The 24,181-nt window shown below is 41.9% G+C and overlaps 1 protein-coding gene across 1 annotated transcript in view; it reads left to right on the top strand.

Annotated features, from left to right (window-relative positions):
- The window catches only part of adarb2 (adenosine deaminase RNA specific B2 (inactive)), a 266,657-nt gene that overhangs the window by 201,943 nt on the left and 40,533 nt on the right, over nucleotides 1–24,181 (top strand). The window contains exon 4 of the mRNA XM_050057205.1: nucleotides 7,605–7,719. Coding sequence (XP_049913162.1) covers nucleotides 7,605–7,719 — 115 coding nt within the window. The remainder of the gene's footprint in view (nucleotides 1–7,604; nucleotides 7,720–24,181) is intronic.

The raw sequence follows: 24,181 nt of genomic DNA, 5'->3' as shown, positions 1-24,181 counted from the left end.
TACTAAACACCTAACATTTTGAGTGCATGAGTGCATAAGTGCGTTCACCTTGCATTGTACGGGAAAGTACAGTGTACTACTAGGGCACTCTTAACGGTCCAAAAGTTGCGTGTGTAATGCTGGACACTTCTTACCCTCAACTGTCGCCATCTTTGTGGCTTGGCAGAAGCATGCAACTTGAGATACACTCATAGAGCCAGTTGTCGCATGGCTAGGTGTGTTAGCTTCACCCTCTGCACTTTCACGAGGTGGGCAGTGCGTCAGTGTTGCCTCGTCGAAAAGTTACGAAAAGATCCATTATGGCTCACGAGAATGTCTGCACACTTGACAAATAACTAAAGCTAGTTGGCCAAAATGTTTCAATAGTATGTAAATGTTAGCCAGTGCTAGTTCACCTTGCTGTGATGGATAAGTAGCGCACAGTGATTTAGTGTTAGCTAGGTCACATGATTACACAAGGATTCATGAGTGACAGTTAGAATGCCATTAATGTTTACTGTAAAATATTTTATTTTATTAATGTTAACAATTTATATTTGCTGATAATATGTTGGATTCATGTTGATATGTATTTTCAGACATTTAAATTTTTGAAAATCATAAAAGCTTAATTATCAAACAATAATTTAGCATCCCCCCTGCAAAAACTCTGGGGACCCCTCAGGGGTCATGGACCCCCTGTTGAAGACCCAGGCATAAAATTAATTTGCATCTGTTTTCTCCTCTCATTTCTTTTCATTGACTTTGGTTGCATTTACATGTATTTTCTTTGACATGAAACAGCTATCCTATGTGCACAAGATGCGTTACATGAAGTGTGAATGGGGTCAAAGGTCAGTGGGTCAGTTTTCATGTTCTGTACTTCTGCACCTCTTCTTCATAAAGGCTGATTGCTGCAATAAATCTGATCCATTGCAGCTATAGCAGTTACTAAAAAAAACTACTGCCGCTTGTTTTCTCCACCCTGAGGAGGCCCAGAGGAACTGCTAAGTAAATTGGTCAGAACTAATGCAGGAAAGACACCAGGTGGGGTGAGTAACACAACAGCCACTGCAGCATTTTCTGCTCTGAGTAGTTTCTACCTGAGATGTATTCCGAGCGGAGCTTACATCAGTTACCTGAGACACATTCTGAAAACCATATTCCCAAATGTAGCTATATGGAGCAGCGTTAACCTTGATGCTCATCCAAGAGGAAGCCAGCCAGCCACACGCACACGCCGGCCCTCCTCTCGCTGTGTGGCAGGTCGCACTGATGTTCTGTCTGACTGAGGAGCGAGATCCTTGGCCCCGTTTTTCTGCCACATTAGGCCCACACTGAAGGTGGCACTCAACTCCCCCGCTGAGGAAAGAGAATGTGTGCGCGTATGTTGAGAAAAATGATACGGCGAAATGTGTGAGAACTGCAGGTACAGGCAGATGTATGTAGTTAGATATTAGCTGATATAAACAGAGAAAGTGGAGGGCGTTTGTTGCTAATGGAACCACAGCTGTAAATCACAGCCTATTTTCCTTTTGTGTCAGGTGATGTAGATTATGTTGTTTCCCGACTCCGACTCACAGGATGAGGAAATTATAGGCTCTGACTCACCGTTGGCTTCGTAGTCCTGGCACATCACTGCCCTCTATCACAAACCAGTATGAGAAAGGGAGAGAAGCCTGACAACGCAGAAGGAGGAGGAGGAGGGTGAGAAGGCCAGTTGGTTAAAGGGAGAAAAGAGGGACAAGAGATAGGGAGGAATGAAAGGCGAGACTAGAATCTGAAGAGCCGGACTTATAAAGATGGGACGAAAAGAAGAGGAAATGTGGACTGACAGAGAGAGGTGAAAGGGAAGAGAGGGGAGAGAACAAAAGGAGAGGAGGAGGAAGCAGGAGGGAGGGACAAAAAGCTGGGCCGCGTGCCAGGGTCTATTCCACCTTTGCTCTCCAGGCCTTTCTGAGCTGCCACCTTCTCTCACCTCTGTAATGTCATCAATGAAAAGGCCTTTAGGAGGGATGGAGGACTTGACTCGGGGTTCAGACTGTGACCGACACCAGCTGACACTGCCAAGCCAAGCAGGATTCTGTTAGAATTAATTGGATGTCACTTTCAGGTACAGGGAACAAGACAGGTGTTTTTTCACATCTGTGTAACTCGTGCTGCTCCAGAATCAGGAAATTTAACAATGTATGAGCTGATAAATTCCACTAAAACAAGGCTTTTTTTCTCACCTTCCTGAAAGTCGACTATCAGGAGGTTCAGAATTTTTAAGTCAATATGATTAAAGACATAATCCATTGATTTTGGTGATAGTGTTCTACACTAACCCAACATACACTGCAGTAACTCTCTGCTGTTGTCGCTTCAGGGAACCATATGGCTGCAACTACCCATTATTTTTATTATTGATCAATCTGTTGATTATTTTTTTGATTAATTTACTATAGTTTTGTCTATGAAAAGTTAAAAAAAAAAAAGTTTTGTCCCGTCAACAGCCCACAATCCAAAGATATAGCATTTAAAATTATATAAAACAGAAAAAAGGACAAAATCCTAGCAAAAAACTGCCGTGCCTTAAATGTAACTACACGTTGCAGAGACACAGGCCTACTGTTTAACAAAGCTTTTATTTACTTTAATCTCACAGATAAGAAACAATAAATTGTGAAGACAATAAAGCCTCCACAAAAATAGCATTTTAAGTCTTGTGTGTGATTTAGCCTGGCTTCATATGAGCAGAGGAAATCTCCAGTAGTCGCTAGGCTAATTTGTACAATGTAAAATGCCATAGGCTTGTGCTAATAACGTTAGCATGTTGTATTTGTTTGGAAAACAGCTTTAGTATAAGACAGTTGTTTTGTCAGTGAACCTTGTGAGTTGTAATGTAGCCGAATTTTGTAACATTACCTTTGTTAAATGTTGCTGTTGTTCCTGGCTTCACACGAGTTGAGGAAAAGTCCGCTAGCTGCTAGGCTAATTTATACAATGTAAAATGCCATAGACTTGTGCTAAAAACATTAGCATGTTGTATTTGTGGGGAAAATGTGTCCAGATAAAGACAAGTGTTTGTCTGTGAATGCTGCGAGTTATAGTGAAGCTGATTTGTGTGCTTGTGTTTGCATCTTCTTCAGTTTCGTTTCAGCTGATAAAGTTGAGGGCTGCTTGCTGGAATGGGAAGGCAAATTTTATTTACTGCTGTCTAAAATCAAGGACCTTCTGCTTTGAAAATTACTACAAATATCTAAGAAGGATGACAGCCAGCATTTTAAAGAAGGAATCTACAGTAGGCTGAATAGCAAACGTTCCTCTACCTTGTGATAGATTAGAGCAAAATAAATAACAGATAAGGTTGTCAAAGATATTCGATGCAGGATTTTCCTAAAAACCAATATTAAGACTAATACAGCGAGGTGAAATACCAAAAAAGTGAATCTGGGGTTGGATTTTACTTTCACTTTAGCTTGTGAGGGTATTTACAAACTGTAACCGACAATACCGCATCGTATACCTTTAAAAAATCTGTAACATAGATTGACTTCTGAGTGTCCTTGGTCACACTGAATCTATTGAAGAAGTGGAGAATCTGCCACTTTACTTTTCTGTTCCTTTTGCCCCCCATACTGCAACATGAGCTGCACTGAGTTAGGGCTCGACATACATGCTCTGAGACCGCATCAATCACTCAAGCATAAAGTAAACAACACGAGATGAAAAGTTCAGAGGACAACTTTTCTCTCCTTCCAGTCCGTCTTGCTAGTCTGGCCAAAGAGAAGTACACCGATCTCAGAGGTGACCTGTCATGTAACTGTTAGAGAGCTTGATAAGGCATCATTGCAGCTCCGAAAAAACAAACTGCTGAAAGTTAGTCACTGTCAACTTTTCACAACACTTCACTTTCCCGTTCTGTTCCCGAAAAGCTTCAGGCTGACACAGTCAGAGCAACAATATGTGCGTACATACACACGGACACACACACACACACACACACCACAAGCTGTGAGCACCCTGACCGCCGGTTCCAACTGTGAGAGTATTTCACAGCCCTGACGAGGGCTATAATGTGCAATATGCTCACTAATTCAGTCACCCTCTCTCTGTCTCTTTTCACGCTTAATCTCTCTCCTTCTCTCTCACTCTGTGCGTCCGTCACCGTGGCATCTGTTGATGTCCTTTCAGCTACTGGGGGCTCAATCTGTCCAAAAGGCCCACTCTGCTGCCACTTTGTTGCCATCTCCCGGTGATCCATTTCAGCTCTACAGTTGGCGTGAAGGCCGCTCTGAGACTAAGTCCTTAATTACCACTACAGAGCATTAAAGGTTGGGAGAGTGGTGGATATCATCCAGATGTCTTTGCAACATCTGCTGAAAAGTGTGGATTCAGTGGATGTGTAGTGAGAAGTGTTGGTTTGGCTGGATAGATGGATAATAAATCAATCAATCAATCCTTAATAGTCTGCATTTTATATTGTGAAAGACATGGTCAACTTGAGCCCTGTTTCCACCAAACATTTTCCGTATGGTACCTTTGGAACCAAAAGTAACCCTTCAGAATTGGTACCTAGACCTAGAGGGTTTCTTACAGCACAACGCTGTCACATTGTACTGTTCTTTCAGCACAAAGGGAGCTGCAGATGGCAGATGGTGGAGGAAATCAAAAAATAATGTCCAACATGTTTATCCACATCTTCAGTGAAGCCAGAGAGAGAGCGATCAGAAAGACAGGGCTGAGACAAATTTCAACATCCTCTTTGATTATGTAGAAAAGACGACCGATTACACCAGTGATTCACTGTTCTCCTAACAATAGTTATGCTGATGTCAAAATGCTTCAGTGAAAAATATATTACATTGGTTTAGTAATTTTCTAAAGTAGCAGTTACAGTACGCAGAACAGGAAGTTCTTTCTCCATCACAATCATAGTGTAACCATCGTTATTTTCTGTCCACTCTTTACATACACTATGACATCTATTGCATGTTTAGCCATCCTGGAAGAGGGGAAGATGAAACCTTGAGAAAAGCAACAGAGGTGGGCCTCTGTTGCTTTTCTCAAGGTTTCATCCTTTTTCCTTCCTGGGTTTTCTTAGTAAAGAGGAACTCAACACTGCCCCCTCAGGGTAAAAAAATTCAAGTCAGGTACACCTCTGATCACAGCCAGCATCACTACTGGGTTAAGGGTCTGAGCATATATGGTGTCATGTATTGTATAAGGGAGACTGGGGCACAGCCTAACACATTTTAGTTTTGGCTAAATGTTATTAAAACTTTTTTGATTGTTTTATTCTAACAACATGCACATCTCTTCTAAACATGCACAGTTTTTGTTCTCTAGAGCTTACCTTTCTTCTACTATTACACCGAACAGTAGAGTCTCAAGACCGTCTTTGACTTCAGTGACCTGAGGTGCAAATAACTAAAGGGATACTTTGCCGATTTTCAACCAGCTTTGTATCATAACAGTGTGGGTATTGTGTTTGAAGAAACTGAGGTAAACTTACCTTCATTTTACCAGTGCCCAAATCTCCCTGCTCTTCTCCCAGAGAAGATCGCTGGCTCAAGTGCTATTGCTCGAACTACAGCTTGTATGTCTGTATTTTTGGCATGCCTGCCACCCTGGACACAAAGATTATGGAAAGGGACTGAGGGAGAAAGCTCTCAAACTCAGACTAAACACAGATTAACCCTTAAGAAGAGGCGGAGCTAATCAAATATAAACCAAGATCCTGTTGCTGTATTTCCTAATTTTAAATTAAAATGTTTTCAGAAACATATTTTAGTGAAATATTTGGCTGTGATATATCCTCCTGAGCCCTGAACTTATGTTTGGTATGCATTTTTAATTTCTCCTAGCTATTTGGGATTCGTAGGACCTGATAAGTATAAAAAACTTAACATTGTCAAGTTAATGATAATAAAGTCCCAATGTCCTTCAACAAGCTAATGAAAAATTCCCAATGTCTGCAAACGAGTACTTTCTCATTAACAGCATACTAGCATATTGCCGTTGCCAAAATTGGTCAAATTTGTTGACATATCAGACTAAAAATGTTATTAATCATAAATAAACACGTTTTAAAATGTGATCAGGGTTTGGACCTTGTCCACTTTTGTTTCGGGGTCGGCTGCAAATTGACTTCACAGAGATGGCTGCCATCTTGTTTTTACATGGATTAGTGTATTTTGCTCTTACTGCTACTAGATGGTACAAAAAAATGTCCATGAACAAGAACAACAGGTCTAAGTTAAGCATAATGAAGAATAAGGTCCAGAAAACCCAAATGTGATGTCCACATGTGAGGACACAGGTTCTCAGGAGGACATAGGCTGAATTCAAATGTCTGCACTTCACTGCACTTGCAGACTCGTACACTTTGCGGGCGCGTTCCTGGGAAGTCTGAGAGTGCTTAGGGCTGTCAAAAGCTACAGTTCATCCAGTCTACAAGGGGCCTGAAGTGGACTAGTTGAATCTTTCCACAGCAACAAGTAAAATATTTGAGGGCTGCCTATCAGCCGCTTGCAGTCTCTGCCCTCGCAGACAGTAAATGCATCACTCTACGTACAACTGAAGTCCACAAGGGCTCAGTCTGCAAGTCCAGAGGGTGGACATTCGGATTCAACCATGAATTTGTGAAGAAATTGGTGCCAGAACTGATTAAACATGAACCAAGAATCTGTGACTGCATTGCATCTTCAGAAACATTTAATAGCTTACTATTTAACAGTAATTTAGTTTAACTAATATCGTTTGTTACCAGCCAGCCACCATATTGTTTCCTGACAACTGACAAGCAGGCGTTACCCACCAGCGTCGTCACCCACCAACGGGAGCATTTATTAGTCCTGGTGCTGCGCAGTGAATGCTGGCAGTTGTAGCCTTTTGTCTCTGTTTTCTCTGGTCATGCAACACAAATTTCAAAAGTATTTATGTCTTAATTCTGCATAGACAGCTCAGTTTTATGAAAAGATCATCTTTCCAGCAGTGGAATACTTCTTTAACATCGTAGCGTCATCCATCTGTAGACCTGCATAATAGATACTGACACATAAAATATACAGGTAATACAGTTTATGCCCCTTTGGTCAACTTAACCTTTAAGTGATGGGAATGTTAACACTAAATCTGACTGTATGTGCCCTCTGCAGATACACTATGTTGAGTGATAGTGGGATACTGGCAGTTTTGTGCTGGGTGATACCAGGGGTGTGCTTTCCCTGTACATATGTTAGGAAAAAGTGTTTCCCAAAGGCAGAGTGTGTGCAGACTGAAATCACACCACCACAGAGGGATATATAAATTTCTCACCTAAAATAGTTTCTTTTTCTTTTCGTCAGTATGTGTAGAAATTACGAAATGTGTTTGTTTTTGGTGATACATGGCAAACATAAGTCCAACATCATAGTAGTGTTGGGAACATCGTCACTATCATGATGTGCAGACAATGTTTGATTTCTGCATGTGCTCATAGCTAAACAGGTAAGTTGACCTTTGAGCCAATCTCCCCAAACTCCCTGCATCACCTGAGCAGATTAGGAAAGAGGAATATCATACAGCAAAATGAAACCTGTGAAGTCAGTCTCCACAGATTGTGTCTAGTAGAAAATTAAGGGAGCGATTGTGTTTTTCAGGACTTTGCCGATTCAATATTCCACTTGGTGAGGGAGAAGTACCGGTCGCTGGTGGGCGGCTGCAGTCCTGCGCACGCTCGACACAAATCCCTGGCAGGCATCGTAATGACCCGAGGTATGGCAAATTTCATTGACTTTTATATATCACTTTGAATTATTGAAGTGGTGCAATATAGAATGAGTGAGGGAGGTAAAAAGAAAGAGGGTGAGGGCGAGAAATGGGAAGGGGAAGGAATTTTAGATTGAGAGAGAGAAATGATAAACTAAGGGGGGAAGAGAGAGTCTCCACTCCATGCTGTACCTTGCACTCGTGCAGGAGAATATACCTTCCTGATGAATTATTGACTATTCAGAGTCTCTGAGGGGAATGAGACATGGTAGTGAGTGTCAGTCATCCCCACTGCATGCTGGACTCGCTGTGCTCAGGCAGCTTTGACAGGAGTTCCAGATGCCACAGTGGAAATCTTAACTAGATCAGCTTAAAACTTAATCTGAAACCCGACTGAGTGACACACTGAAGGAACAGCGAGGAGGAGGAAGCTTCACACCCCTGTCCTCCTGCAGCATGAAACAATGAGATATTACCACACATTTATCTTTTATGTGCGGTGTTTGTTGCACATCACATCAGGGGCGCACAAAAAACACACACAGGCCTGTACAGCATGTACAAACCCTGACACACTCCACATCTCTCCTCACACATACACACACACACACACACACAGTAAAGCTCAGGATCATCTCACATGACATTTGTTGAAAACAAGCTGAGTGCGGCGCAGTCCGGCAGGGGAGAGTTCTGTCTGTACAGATGTCTCTCCTTGGCTCTTCCCTAAGCTCTTTCTTACTTTTCTATCCATCTAACTTTAACCCTTTGGCTCCCAATCTGAAACCCCCAGACAGCTATCACTCCCACTCATAGTTTCCAGTATGTGCATCAAGGGATTGTAACATTCAGTCCTAAACTGAACTGTCATGTTTTTCTAATCTGCTGTTTATGAAACACTGTTGAGCATTTGAAGTTTGCTTTTTTGTTTTGCCGTTGTTTAGCTCTTGTAGATGTGTAGTATGTGATTTTACTTAAGCTTTGTTAATTTAAAAAATAGAACGCGCCGTTTCTTCTGCCAACAGGGCTCTCATTTTAGTGTAGAGCGTCAGATTAAATTTATGAACGCACCATGTCAGGTCACTCTCTCTCTCCGGGACCGCTAGTGTTACTTAAATAAGTAAACACAGACCAACGGGACCAGACTGGCCGACCCCTGTGCTCTCACTCAGTGGATGGATGATGTCACAGGAAGCCAATCTTACAAAGGAGGACAACACTTGTTTGTTTTGCTATGGAAGCTAATGTTTTCTAATACCCTAAAAAGTTAGCGTTCCAGAGAAATCCAATATTCCTCTTAATCCCTCCCCAGTTTCTGATGAGGTGGACATGATAACCCTTAATACACATAATGTTATTCATCCCTACAACAGGAAATATTTGATATACATGTGAGCATTTTTGATGATGGCCTCAGTCGTTTAGTCTTATCACATTTAACCATAGCTGTCTTTGTTTTTGTTGACGGGTTGTGGCGGCTGGTATGAGATAAAATTTAAGTTTGGAGCCGTGACTCCTTCTATTCTGGCTCCCAATAACACAACAAGACAACATTTTAAAATGACGTCATTGTGACGTCGGCCCTAAAAGGATCTATAGTAAGTTAAAAAAACATAACAAAAGAAAAGGAGGGTGCAATATTATGGGATCCTATACGGGGCCCCTTAGCGTGGGGATGGGAATTGATAAGGTTTTATTGATAACAGTGCCATCATCAATTCTGCTTATCAGTCGGATTCTATATTGATTCCCTTATTGATTCCTGATCAATTATCTGTGGGGGGAAAAGTGTTTTCTCAGTGTCAAAGCAACTATTTTATTCTGTCTGAGTCTGACCACAGTGTAGATTCAATGAGAAAATATTTTTATATCATTTATCTACATTCAGGTTTTCTTAGTCAAAAAAAAAAAATGACTTGATCCTGCCGGACTGGCAGTAATGTTATTATTACATAGGGTTTTGTCCTTCTGTAACATGTGCTACTCAGTTGGGAAGCAGTGGCACTCAAACATTTATTGTCAAATAGCCTATAATCATTGTAAAGTCATTACAAGTACCACTTCATCATCAATTCTTAGTGAAATGAAGCCACACTTTGGACCGTTTCTTCCTCTCCGCCATGACCACTTGTCCTTGTGAGTTGTTTAACACACTCACACACCAGTGGAACAGCCATTGGGATCAATTTGGGGTTCAGTATGTTGCTCAAGGATAGGAGGACAGACTGTTTAAGTTTAAGTTTATTTACTTTATTAATCCCCCTGAGGAGAAATTCAATATGGAGGAGCCAGGGCTCAAACCACCAATCTTCCGATTAGTGGACAACCTGCTCTTCATTTTGAGCTACAGCCGCCCATGTGGACGCACAAGTCTGATGTGTCTGTTTTGCTATGATCAACTTTCAGAAACACATGTCAGCATCGATCAAAGGAACTGAAAGACGTGGACAATGGATCAATTATCAACTGGATAGCACTAGCTATGTTTCCATCCAAAAGTGATTTGAATCATTGGGAAATGCACATTAAAAAAAATACAAATCCTGTGTGTTTCCATTAAATGTACGGACTTTGGTGAAAACTACAAGCTCGCGCGAGTTTTCCGCAGAACCGGAAACAAAAGAAGTCTCGCATTCTTCTTCTTCTTCTACGTTTTCTGGCGGTTGGCAACCAGCTTGTAGATGCATCACCGCCTTCCCGACCCGGAGTGTGGGTATCACCATGGAGAGAGGTGCGTTACGTCAGACTTAATTCGAACATAAATGTTTACATCCCCCGTTTTGCGAATCAACATTTTTTCGAATCAACCAAAACCGGGCTAAAGCGAGCGTATTTTAGTTTGTGCAAATCAGGGGATTTTAATTTGAGTCTTGGCGTTTCCATCATAATTTCCAGATGCGACACTTCTAGATGCGCATCTAAACAGGCTGATAGAAACATGGCTACTATTATACAGTACATCATGAATTGCGCTGAAAGAAAAATGGCAGCCGGACGATAGGAAAGAGAGCAGCGCAATTGCAACCTGTCATACAAATATTGGGTCACATTTACACAGGTCTGGAAAAAAAATATAATTCAGAAGTATTTTTCAATGGAAGCATACTTTTTTTTTCCTAAATACAACAGGCACAAGACAAATGAGCTGTGGCACGAAAATAATATCTTTAATGTGAGCAGAGCAGTTCACAACGACAAGTACTTTGGACTTACTTATTTGGGAATGTATGCTCAGTATGATATGTATTACAAAAATGCATGTCAGTATTTACTATGGATGGTCCAAACAACGTTGGTCATGTTTTAATTGTGGGACTGAATAACGTAGTAAACAGCACAGGAAAAATGACCCTAATAGTTTGTTTTGTTTTGCCAATGAGCTCACCACACAGCCTTAGCAGTTGTTGGTGTTAGCTAGCTTACATATTATTAGCTGTCTTTGTTCGGTGTTGTTGTGAAGCATTGGTTGTAGCTAGCTTAACATGACGTTAGCTGTCTTTGCTAGTTGCTGTTAGCTGGTGAGGTTTCAGACGCAAGTGTGTGAAGTGTTTTGTCGCTTGCTAAGGTGAGGTAGCTGAGGAGGATTTGTTGTGTTTGGCACATGCTATCATTAGCAACATAGCAACATGCTAGGTAGCTTAACGTGCTGTTAGCTAACATGTTATTAAGCGATGATGTTAGCTGGTGATGTTACAGACAGAACGTACCCTTGTGAGTGTAGCTTACTTCAGAGGGCCATGGTGAGTGTGTGGGTGCAGGTGAAGAGCGGGTGAGTCAGTGTTGTGGGCCCAACTCAACAAAACATGAGTCATGGAGAGGGGTCCCACTGATGACCCCTTAGCACACTTACATTCATGTGCAAATTCAAGTGGGTACAGTTTTCCATTCTTCTGTTTTTAAGACATTATTTACTGATGGAGTACGTTCTCATAACAGAGGGGTTGCTAACTGTTGGCTATTTTTAAGACTGGTGGAACTAGTGATATTCAGTGATATTGATATTAGCTGAACAGCTGTGTGGGCTATGGCATTTAGATGATGCGTATAAAGCCAGTGGGGGCAACCATTGTAGTTTATCCTAGGCAGATACAATGCAGATATAGACGAATTTGGTGAGCGATTTGTGTATGCCGCCATCTTGCGGCGGCGCCATTGCTGCGGTGACATGTGTCAGTCATCAATTCATTATGCTGTCATTGTGAACTGACTCTCTACAATGACAGCATCATGAATAGCTGGTTTGATGATGTTAGACGGTGGCCTCCGGTAACTGATGAATGATGATGTTAGACGGTGGCCTCCGGTAACTGATGAAGGTATCTTAAATGAGTACCAATATTAATTTAGAAATTAATAATTTGTTTGAGCGATAAGCAGGAAAGATTAGAGTAATAGGGAGATAATAGACTGCATAATTAAACACTGTGTAATATAACGTTAGCATACGTTACGTGTGCTGACATTAGCAAGCTAGCAGCGTGATATTTAATCATTATGGACAGGCTACGTGACTTAAAAACAACAACATAGCAAGCTAGCAGCGTGATATTTAATCATTATGGACAGGCTACGTGACTTAAAAACAACAACAACACGTGTTTGTGTTTTGTTTTAGGTATTCAAGAATATTTTATTGATCGCTTTGTGTTTTGTTTTAGGTATTCAAGAATATTTTATTGATCGCCTGGCCTCTGATGACCAAAAAAACAGCAATTACAGGTCTCTGATTGTGGTTCAAAATTACCTGAGCTCCGCCTTTTAGACGACCATCACATCATATTGAAGGCCATCAATATTGATGGCCTTCAATATGATGTGATGGTCACGTAGCCTGTCCATAATGATTAAATGTCACGCTGCTAGCTTGCTAACGTCAGCACACGTAACGTATGCTAACGTTATATTCCACAGTGTTTAATGATACAGTCTGTTATCTCCCTATTACTCTAATCGTTCCTGCTTATCGCTCAAACAAACGATTAATCTCTATATAAATATCGGTACTCATTTTAGATACCTTCATCAGTTACCGGAGGCCAGAGAGTAAGTTCACACTGACAGCATTATGGATTGATGACTGACATGTCACCGCGGCAATGGCGCCGCCGCAAGATGGCGGCATACACAAATCGCTCACCGAATTCGTCTACAAGGTCTGGTCCATGGATATATAAAGAGACCTGAATACAGTATCGGAGGAGGGGTTGAGTTGCTCAGTGGTGCATGAAGCTAAAAAGGCTCAACTGCCACGTATAGAATTAACCGGATAATTGGCACTGCTTCTGCACTGTGCAGCCCATAGAGTAGGTGCACTGGAGACTTCCGTCAGCTGAACCGGCTACTTCCTGTTTAGCCCTTTGCTAACAAGAATGGGGATAAAATGATCCAATCGTGCGGCTCTTCTAGACTTTCCAAATGTTATCAAACCAAATGGATCACATCTTGAAAGTTAAACATTTCATTTCACGGGGGTTGTGACACTCAAAAAAATGGATCCGCTGATTTACAGACTGTTTGGTCATGTAGGTCAAGAGGAAAATGTCTTTTTGGGCCCCAGGGCATATTTACACTATTTGACCACTATGAAATGAAAGCCCGGCACACTTCCTGGGGGTCTGGTGTGGTCAAATAGCTGTGTATCTGCTGTTTGCTTGGGTAAGAGTAGGATTCAGAAACAGTTTAAATGTACGTCAGGTCAGAGCTAGAGAACGGTGTCACCTGTCATGAGGCTCAGTAGATTTATGACTGCACTGCCTGATAGCTGCTGCGGGGCCTAATGATAGGTCAAACAGCATTTAACATTAACTCTGGGCTTCTATAGAAAATGTTCAGCCAAAGTTTGACACATTTCACCTTGTGTAGAGATAACTAACCACAATAATCACCTTAACCCCAAAAAATTGAACCAAAACTAAAACAAACAAGTGAAGCAGAGATGTGAGATAAAAAGACACAGAAGTGTCTCAGGGCCTTCACTTTTAATGGGATTTACTACCAAAATGACCACGCACACACACAAATGCACACACAAATGCACATGTGGAGTCTTGACGCACAGACATAAATCCATACACACACACAGAGGAGTGTTATCTCCCTGTGTGGCTGCAGGCTGTGGGGGTGCAGGGGTCAGTGAGGAGGGATTGGTATCTCTGCTGTCTTTGGAGTGCTGCAGCTCATCAGTTTAGACTTCAGTGAGACCGGCGCTCATCCTGACCTAATCCAATCCCTCTCCTCTCCTCTGCCTCCCAGTAATTGCTTCTGTTTGTTTATTAATAGCACATGTTATCTTCAGAGATCCAGACGTAGGGCTGCCAAGTGCTCACAGTGAGGCAGCAGCGGCGGCAGCAGCAGTGTGGTGGCCAGCGTCCGTGCAGTCAGACACCAAACTTGACAGGAACGCTGGGGAGTCCTGTTCTGTTTCTCCCCCCGCCCCTTTGCTTTCTCCCTCTCTGTGTTTGTCTCATGCCTCTGCTCTCGCCTCAAGAATATTAATCAGGGTCCGTTTTTGAACCGTAGACAGACAGCAGAGCCCCCCCACCCTTGCTGGAGTCCCGCCGAGACAGTTGAGCCCCAACCTGAGCGAGATTAGCCTCGCCACCAGGCTGAGAGTTGCGAGACAACCGCCAAAGTAAACCGCCAGCAAACATTGTCAAATAGTGTGGAAAATCTCATTTGAATCGATCTGAGATAGCACTGGGTGTGTGGAGATGGTAAACAGTGTTCAGATGTGCTCAGAGACATGAAAAATCAGGGACGTCCACATGGAAAATGCAAAAAAAATCAGACCTCCCCTCCTTCCTCTTCCTTTTTTTTTTAACTTGTTTGTTGGATGGGATGAGAGAAGCTTCTTCTGAGGCTTCTTTTTTTCAGCAGGGTGATGAGACTCCGAGTGGGGGGGAAAATACCACAGGGACTCAAAGAAAGAGACGAGAGCAAAGGGTTTCAAACAAGTTGATTACAAATGACGGTTAAGCTATGGTTCTTAGTCTGCATATCCATTTTCAAACAGGGATTTTTCTCCACTCTTTATCTGGTTTTCCGGCTGCCACAAATTTTAACATTCAGTAATCACATCCGGCAACAAAACAGCTTGCTAAGAGGCAAAAAAATTAGCAGAGATGTGCCCAGGGTGTGTTGCAGCAGAGAGAGAGATTTGAGAGCTTCAGCAGCATTTCACAAAGACACCCTTATATGTTCAGAGCAGTTGCCTGTTAAAGCTAATAAAGATTCAACAGGGTGCAGTCCCTACTCTTGCCAAGTTGTTTTTTCCTCTCCTTCTGCAAGTGCTGAGCATTTTCAGAGATTTTCTGTTATTCAGACGACACGCGTTGGATGACATTCAGTGTAATCATCTAACATCTTGTGATGGAGGAACACATGAAAGATGGGATTTATGGAGCTCAACCTAAACGGCACATAATACAGTTTACCAAAAGTTGACCTTGAAGAGCTCAATCTGCTTTAGAGGAAAATCTTTTAATATCTGCTTTATGGTGCTCGGAGATAATGGGTGGCTTATTAGGAAACATTTTTCCCTGTTTTATAACCATGGAGAATAAAGGGATTCAGATTGGAGCCTTGCAGCGTCTGTCAGTTGCAGTTGCTTTGTGTAATAATGGATGACTGCAAAGTTCATGGTCATTTATATGGATTTTCTTTTTGTTTGACACCCCCAGTGGTTCCTAACGGTGATTGCCAGCAATTTGTCAACACCTGAAATACTTACCTCAAATATAATAGCTTTTATGTTGAGGCTTTATGTGTAATATCTTGGAGATGCTTGCTGCAGTTGACCATGTGTTCCTGGAGTAGCTCAGGGCCGCTCTTTGTCTCTTTCTCCAGGTAGGGCACTGAATGTACTCTGCCTGGTAGCATTGTGTGTCCACCAGAGCACAGAGTTAACTTTGGGGTTAACAATGTCATATTTAACATAACGTAACTAACATTAATTATCTCTGTAACGCTGCATGTGAAAGAGAGACGTACTATTTTGAGACCGGTAACATTAGCTAAGGGTAGCCATCCTGTCACTCCGACAAGGGTTCTTGTGTGATGGTATCCCTCTCAGAAGCTTTTGTAATCCAGCCTTGAACTGCAGGGTCTTTTTGGAGACGTAGTTACACAAATCCATAATGATAAATCAGACACTGAATGTCTTTTGTGATTATTTATCCCTTTTTCCAATTAAAAATTAGAGTTGAAAAATGTTTAACTTATCTCTGAGGAGGGATAGGACAAATTCCACAATGTCACAGAGGACAAATACAAGTGCTGTACAACAACAACTGTCATTTTCTGCTGGGAAAAGAGGATTTGGTAGACACACAGCCTTATTAAAGTAACACCAGCTATTGTCTGACCATTAAGAATTTTGTCAGACAAGAACATATTGCACAACCTATCAACCAACCGTCCAGAAGTTTAAAATCTTCATCATATTTTCACAGGTATTTTCAGTTTCTTGCAGTGGTGGAAAAAGTATTCAGATCCTTTTCTTATCTACACATCCACCCGAAAACAGCATTTTAATATTGTTGTTGGCCAAGGCAGTACAAATGTATGTAACCAGGAGACTTCTATCAAAATAGGCTGACAATATATTTTTTTCACTTGATTGAAGAAAGTTGACTTTGAACGTGAGCAGTTGTACTTACTTACTTTGCACCACTGATTTCTTCCCACATTCCAAAAGACATGTACCATATGTCAGCTATAATGGAAACTCTGTCTGATCCTGGTCACTGACCTTAGGACTGCACTTGGTCCCTGGGTGCTGCTCTGTGGCTGGTCACTGCTGCTAAATTGTAAGAATGGGTCAAATGTAAAGGACACATCTCTTCATGAGGAATACATATACAACATGTATATAGAAGACTCTGTTCAACAGTCACATTTGAATTATAGCTCTGTTTCTACCAAAAACTTTCAGTATAGTACCTTTAGAACCAAAAATAACCCCTACGGACATGTACCCTTGTGTGTGGCTAATTAATGTCCCTATTAGCATTTATTAGCATTCCTTTGGTACACTACTTGTTACAGCATGTTACATGCCTTTAACACACCCTAAAATTGAAATCATCATCATCTAAATCAACCTGAGTTTTTTTCTCCCAGTAAGGATATGGGAACAGATTCATCCAGCGTAGTTTTAGTATTGTATGTGACAATTTAAAGGGGCACTCCAATGAATCTGATATACTTTGGTTTCTTAATTTATCTTTTTTTATTTTACGGTTAATCCGCATAGACTTGTAATTGTAAGGTTAAATAGACAAATGTACAGTTTTAATTTGAAGTAGTACATCGATTGTAAGGAACGAAACATTTACTAGGAATAAGCCTTGGCAACTGTAGGGGCCCCTTGTAGGTACCCACAGAACCCATTTTCATTTGGATATCTTGAGGTGAGAGTTCAAAAGACCCCTTTGAAAATGACTCCCCCCACCAAAATTTAGGCTAACTTTGGAGTGTTATTTATCGGCCTTACTGGCAAGCTACGCTGACATGGTTGGTACTAATGGAAGCCTTAGCTTGTCTAATTTCACAGCTACCAAGATACCACTAGTGGGCTGCCCCCTAATAGTCGACCAAGCGTTCGTCAACCAGAAAGGTCATTTGGCAAGATTTCATTGGATGCTTAGTCACAGAAAAAAAAAAGGCAAAACCCTATTAGGAGCTGCACCTCAACAAAAATTAATTAAAACCTATGTGACTGGACCATGTGTGACTAGTTAATAACATGTCGGGCAGGAAATCCAAAGTGTGGGATCATTTTGAGAAGGTGAAGGACGAACCCAAGGTGATATGTAAACTCATCTTCAGTTGTCGACTACAAACATGACGGAGTTTTTTGACAATGTGAAGGCAGTTATACGAACCAGTCTTGCTGCCTTCTGGCTTCAGGCATGCCGCTTGCAGTCAGACACGCTTGGATTGACCAAAAAAAAGGGAAAAAGAAAAAAGGAGGGATCCCACGGGAACTGTAAAAAACGTATTTATTCTAGAAGAAAACCCAAAATATTCTCATACAACAGCCCCAATTGACTATATAAAAAATAAACAAAAAAACGGCTTCAAGCCTCCAAGACAACCTATTTAAGGACAAATCAAATGTGGTCAAAAAACTGTGTAGTGCCGCTCTGTGTAGTCCCAAATTACCTGACAAGATAAAGGTGTGGAAAGGAAACGAGAGGAACATGGGAAAAGAAGGCGTGAAGTCAGGCAGGTCACCATAACCAATTATTCTAATATTAATAATAATTAATATTAATTAACACAACGAATAAACCTTTAATGGGGCAAAAAAGATACACTTCTCACAAAACAAAATAATGAATTTGGCTCCTACAATCTGAAACATGGAAGTAGCTACATGCCCATTAGCCCACAGCATCATTAACAGGCGGCTCGCTCAGTGTGTGACGTGCACTTGTAGATAAAATATAGGCCTATATTAATGAAGGTTCATTAGTACGGTTTTGTATTTCTCTGTAATGTAGCACAGTGTTAACAATGTTACTGATACTATTCTTTCTCACACCTTCAACTCAAACCACCAAAATATATCATTTAATGATCAAATTAATATCGTAAACATGCGGACGACTAGTTGACTAAGGCCCTAAATGACAACTATTGGTCGATTAGGAAAATACATAGTCGGGGGCAGCCCTAACCACTACCTTGGTAGCTTGGGTGGGCTAGTAGGGGACTGGCAATTGTAAGAAGGTGGCCATGACCCCCCTCCCTTCTTTGGAGCACCACTGGAACAATGAAAACAGTTTTATAATGTCTTCGGCAGCTCTCCAGGAAGCTTTCCATTATTTGAAAAAAATAACCTTGATGATGTCATCACTGATTTAAGATGTACTTTTAGGTGTGGCTGTGTGATCTAACAACCTGAACAACTGTCTCACAGTCTGCTCCAGCTGTGTGATGCAACCCAGTGGCGAGGGGCCATTTAGCTAGCATGCAGACAGAGCAAGTCGAGAACCAGTGTTGTGTGGCGGAAGTTATGCAACATTAAGCAGAAACACAGAAGTGATATATATATATATATATATATATATATATATATATATATATATGTATGTATGTATGAATGCTGTTTGATAAATGTGATGACTTAACGCTGTATTGTAAGAAAAAAGAACAACTGGTTCAGCAAAAATATTTCTAGATTTACCTTAGTCTTTAGTTCTCAGAGTGGTGGGTCGTAATGTCCTGCTTTGTTAAGGGAGACACAGGATCTGTTTCCATGACTCAGTAGCACAAGGACCAATCAGTGGCACACAGTGCAGGTGTGCAGGACAGGAGCCAGACATTGCAAACATTTGGGACTCGGCCCAAACTTAGGGAGGTCTGAGGGCATGCTCCCCTAGGGAGCTTTTTTTCCCATGCAGCAGCCATACACAATATTTCTCAAGACATTTGAGATGATAGAATGACTGAAAATCTGTGCCTAATTTTGGAAAAACATAGTTGCCAAGGAAATTAAAAATATCATGTAGAGCCTACATCCTATCTAATTGTTCTCCAGCTGTCTTCATCATTCTGAAACCATAAAACAACAAATGTTGAGGATGACTAATTTTCACTCCTGCCACCTACTAAGAGGGAAAAAATGTACAATGTTACTAATTTGAATTACATTTCATACATATCTGAAAACCTGTTCTTGTTGTACAGTGTTAGAGTTCACAGAATGAATGTTTCTGCTACATTTGAATCCATGCCACAGTAATCTCGGCTGCTCTAATTGCTAATCAAGGATCCCCAACAATGCCAAGTAAATGTGGTCGTCAATACTCTGAGTTAAAAATTCTGCCAACATATGAACATTTACTAAGTTATATGAGATTTCTTCAGGGAATGTGATAGTAGGATAAACAGCGTGGGTGCATACATTTAGCTGAATGCCACAAATCCATCCATCCATCCATTTTCATCCGCTTATCCGGGGCCGGGTCGCGGGGGCAGCAGGCCAAGCAAAGCACCCCAGGCGTCCCTCTCCTCAGCAACACTTTCCAGCTCCTCCTAGGGGACCCCGAGGCGTTCCCAGGCCAGATGAGATATGTTATCCCTCCAGCATGTTCTGGTTCTGCCCCGGGGCCTCCTACCAGTGGGACATGCCCAAAACACCTCTAGGCGCCCAGGACGCATCCTGATCAAGATGCCCATACCACCTCAACTGACCCCTTTCGACGTAAAGGAGCAGCGGCTCTACTCCGGGCTCCCTCTGGATGTCTGAGCTCCTCACCCTATCTCTAAGGCTGAGCGCAGCCACCCCACGGAGGAAACTCAGTTCAGCCGCTTGTATCCGCGATCTCATTCTTTCAGTCACTACCCAGAGCTCATGACCATAGGTGAGGGTTGGGACGTAGATGGACCAGTAAATCAAAAGTTTTGCTCTCTGGCTCAGCTCCTTCTTCACCACGACTGACTGCTGTGACATGACACAAATATGAAGGTATTTTAAAAACTAGGGTTGGATTTTTTCAACCGATACCGATAAGTGATGATTACTTGCTTCTAATGGCCAATAACCGATATGATAACCAATTATTTTTGTTTTTTAAAAAGTTTATGAACACAACCATATGAACATCAGCAGGTCTGCGTTACATCTGGTGTATGAAATGTTTATATCATCGTGCTGCATTTTTATAAACACACCCAGGCGCCGTCTCACCGTCCCACAATAAAATAGCCTACAACTACCAAGTAGAATAGTGATGCGCTATTGATTCACCTCACAGATTAACGCTCAACTCAGACAGACGAGCGGCTGTGTCTCACACACACACGCAGTCAGAGAGACAGAAGTGCTTTAGACAGGGTTTGACAGGTAACGATACAAGTAATTGCTAACTGTAGCATCACATGGTTAGCAGTTACTAATAACTTTTTTAATTAGCTTGTGTTAACACTCTGGAGACAGTCCCCCAGCGCTGTGTCTATAAAGCCAGATTTTTAACCTGTTTCCCAGTTGCAGGAAGTTTTTGGGTCTGGTGGGGTGTCGGGCAGTTGGAGATCAGACCCTTTGTCCCCGTCCCGTTGTCGTCCTCTGGAACAGTGAAAGACATCCACACAGCGACATGTTTTGCCCTCTGGACAGCGTGCTGCAGTTGTTCTGCTTCTCTGTGTTTATTGGCACTTACAAACCAAATTTAAAGGTACATGTAACACCACCCACTGTGTCAGGTGTGGAGATGCTGCCCTTGTTAAGTCAATGAAAGCAGTCCGGCGTTGTATTATCGGCACTATTTATTGGCTATAATGTTAATTATTGGAATAATGGATAATTATAAAAATGTCCCACTATTGGCCGATAATTTATTGGCCTAAAATGTATGTCGTGCATCTGTAATAAAGAGGTTTTGGGCTTTTGAGAGTAGATTTAGGGCTGAAGTACCGGAAGCCGACCCCCTCCTCGCTCCATAGGGCATAGTTTTTTGGCACAGTTGGAATCAGGGGCATTAGGAAGAATAAATTTAGTCACAGGTGCTGTCACGACTGCTCACAACCAATAAAATAACCTCACTTTCGTTTTTGAAAGCAGCATCTCAACAACACAGTAATCTGTGATGTGAGGAGCAGCGTGGACTGAATCTGCCACAAAAGCCTGTCTCAAGAGGAAACCAAAATCACAACGGCTGATTGTACTGTACATTCAAATAAGTTAAAGTGGCCAACTTAGCCTCAAAAAGACTGGTAATGTCTTGAATATATTTTTTTAAGGTGGGGGGTTGGTGTCAGTCACTTGAATATGAGTGCAATTTGCTCGTACTTTTGACCTGGTCGTCTGGCACAAATTCCCTTTAATATCTGACAGGGAAATTGCACTGCTTTGCTTGATTGTTACCGCACCCCCTACCTCACTTCTTCCTCCACTTAGGTGCAGCCGAGTTCAGGAGAAGTCATCAAAATACAGTGTTAAATAAATACCTATGTGCACCTCTGTTCCATGCACTGTCACAAAGTGTGTTTACCTCCTCCGTTGCCATAGTGAGGCGGTGTGTGCTTTGTCTTCCTGTTAAAGGCCCTTGACAGTATTGTGCACTGAACAGTATAGTGCAGTTGCCATAGTTAGTCGTTCCAGGTCTCAGTCTGTGATGTACATGCTTTTTGACAGTGCTGTTATCCCGGGGTGTGACATCTTTGAATCACCAGTAACAGATGTATTTGTGTGTGAAGGGTGCCTCAGGCCTTTGACTCCACTCTACCTTGTTCTTTTGACCCTCTCTTTTTGTATTACTGTGATGCAGCTGATTATTCCTGGTTTAAAAACAGCACACTGCCTGTGGGGCTCTCTATCGCTTCTCTGTGTCTCTCTCTTTCTACCTCTCTCACTGTCTCTCTCCCTCTTTCATTCATCTCTCCTCCTCCTCTCCTCTCTCCTGCAAACTGAAGGCAACCTCAGTGCCAATTTCATGGCAGGGTAGTGAGCAGCACAGCAGAAATTATCCACTGCAAAATTGATCTAAACAATCGCAAAGTGGAACGGCAAGGAAAAGCAGGAGAATGAAATTGGTTGAGTCTGTTACCTTTTAGAACTTGCTTTATCACCCAGGAGGAATTGGGGCGCATTGCTTACAGGGAATGCCAATAGTCGAACTCATGATATAGAAGATTTTTAGGGTGCTGTAGTCATAAATATTGTATGTTTTCTGTGCTGTGGCACAGTATGTTAAACCTGCTCTTCTCTAGATGTTAATTTACGATTCCTCCATGTATAATATCTGCAGCAAAAGGTGCTGAAAGATGCTTTAATGGTTTGATCCAAGTGTTAACAGAATATATTGTCTCATTGTTGATACATCTGATCATCATTTAACACAGCTACATGCACACTGTGATGTGTTTCTGTTGCTGTTTGAAGCACTTTGCTAGGTGCCATATGTCAACCGTGCAAAATGCAGTCACTCTACAGTTGGGTAGTTCAGATCACAGTGAAGGCTGAGTTCAAAGATGGGTGTGGTCCAAGCAAGGGCCCCAAAAGAGGGGCCGTAGATAATAGATAACAATCATCTAACACCACTGTTCCCTTCAGCTCTACAGAGCAACTTTGGTGTTTTGTTTTACCCTCCGCGCTCTCAACGATGTTGTTTTTCAGTCAGAAAGCTCAAAAAACCCTGTCTATGCTAACTGCACAGCACCAGTGAACAGGCAGAATTAGTGACTAGCTGGTGAACATTGTAAAGCATTTAGCAGATATTTCCTTCTGGAGTTGGTGGAGACCAAAAACAGAGATAAAAGACTGAATTTTGGACTGACAATTGGCAGGTGTCCAGAAACACACCTCCAAATAAATGCTAATGTTGCTCTGGGTGAATAAGCAACTGTTTGCTAACAACTTAGCCAAATTGAATAGGAGTTAGGGCTGCCCCCTAATAGCCGATCAAACGTTGATTGACCAGAAAGGTCATTAGTCGGCAGGATGTCATTGGTCGCTTAGTCGGAGGAAAAAAATAAACAAACAAAAGTGAAACTCTCTTCGGAGCTGCACCTTTTCATAAGGTCAAAATAAAACAAACCCTATATGACTGGACCATGTGGGAATTTAATTTGAAAGGACAGATACAGGAAGTGGCCACGCTCAGCAGTCAGACAGGAGTAATGTTAAAAACCAATCACAGCCGACAGATATCTTTCCCTTCTTCTGTAAATATTCAGTCTGATGAATACGGAAAAGTTGATCATTTTAGTGCAGGGCTACCCAGAGCTTTACATCTGTCCCACAGACGATAGGCCTACACAGCTCCTGGAAGAAGATCAGCTCTGCACTCAGGATTTCAGGTAAACAGGCTGTATGATGCTTGTTAGCGAAGTCAGATGCAACCTGCCGCCACGCTCATGAAAGCTGGCATAAAAAAGGCACAAGAGTAGCGCCCAGCACCCGACCTCATGTTTTCCAGGGGGTAAAAGACGCAGCATGTGTACAGCCCCTAATTTCCAGGGCTGGTACCTGCGGTTATTCCACAGGCTAGTTAATAACATGTCGGGCAGGAAATCCAAAGTGTGGGATCATTTTGAGAAGGTGAAGGACGAACCCAAGGTGATATGTAAACTCATCTTCATTGGTCGACTACAAACATGACGTATCATCTGAAACATGGAAGTAGCTACATGCCCATTAGCCCACAGCGTCATTAACAGGCGGCTCGCTCAGTGTGTGACGTGCACTTGTAGATAAAATATAGGCCTATATTAATGAAGGTTCATTAGTACGGTTTTGTATTTCTCTGTAATGTAGCACAGTGTTAACAATGTTATTGATACTATTCTTTCTCACACCTTCAACTCAAACCACCGTTCAGTACATTAATCCTATTTTTTCCTGCCATCAATATGACAGTTTGTTTTAAGAAAAAAAGTTTTTAAAAATCCATACGCGTTATATTTTTTTTAAGACGAGTATTTTTGGAAGTTTTCTGCTGTAGTTTGTAGAGTAAAAGTGAAA

The sequence above is a fragment of the Epinephelus moara genome, chromosome 11, assembly GCF_006386435.1.
Source record: "Epinephelus moara isolate mb chromosome 11, YSFRI_EMoa_1.0, whole genome shotgun sequence".
NCBI classification, from domain to species: Eukaryota; Metazoa; Chordata; class Actinopteri; order Perciformes; family Serranidae; genus Epinephelus; species Epinephelus moara.
Note: the sequence above shows the minus strand (reverse complement) of the source record. Positions and strands in the feature narration are given on the sequence as shown.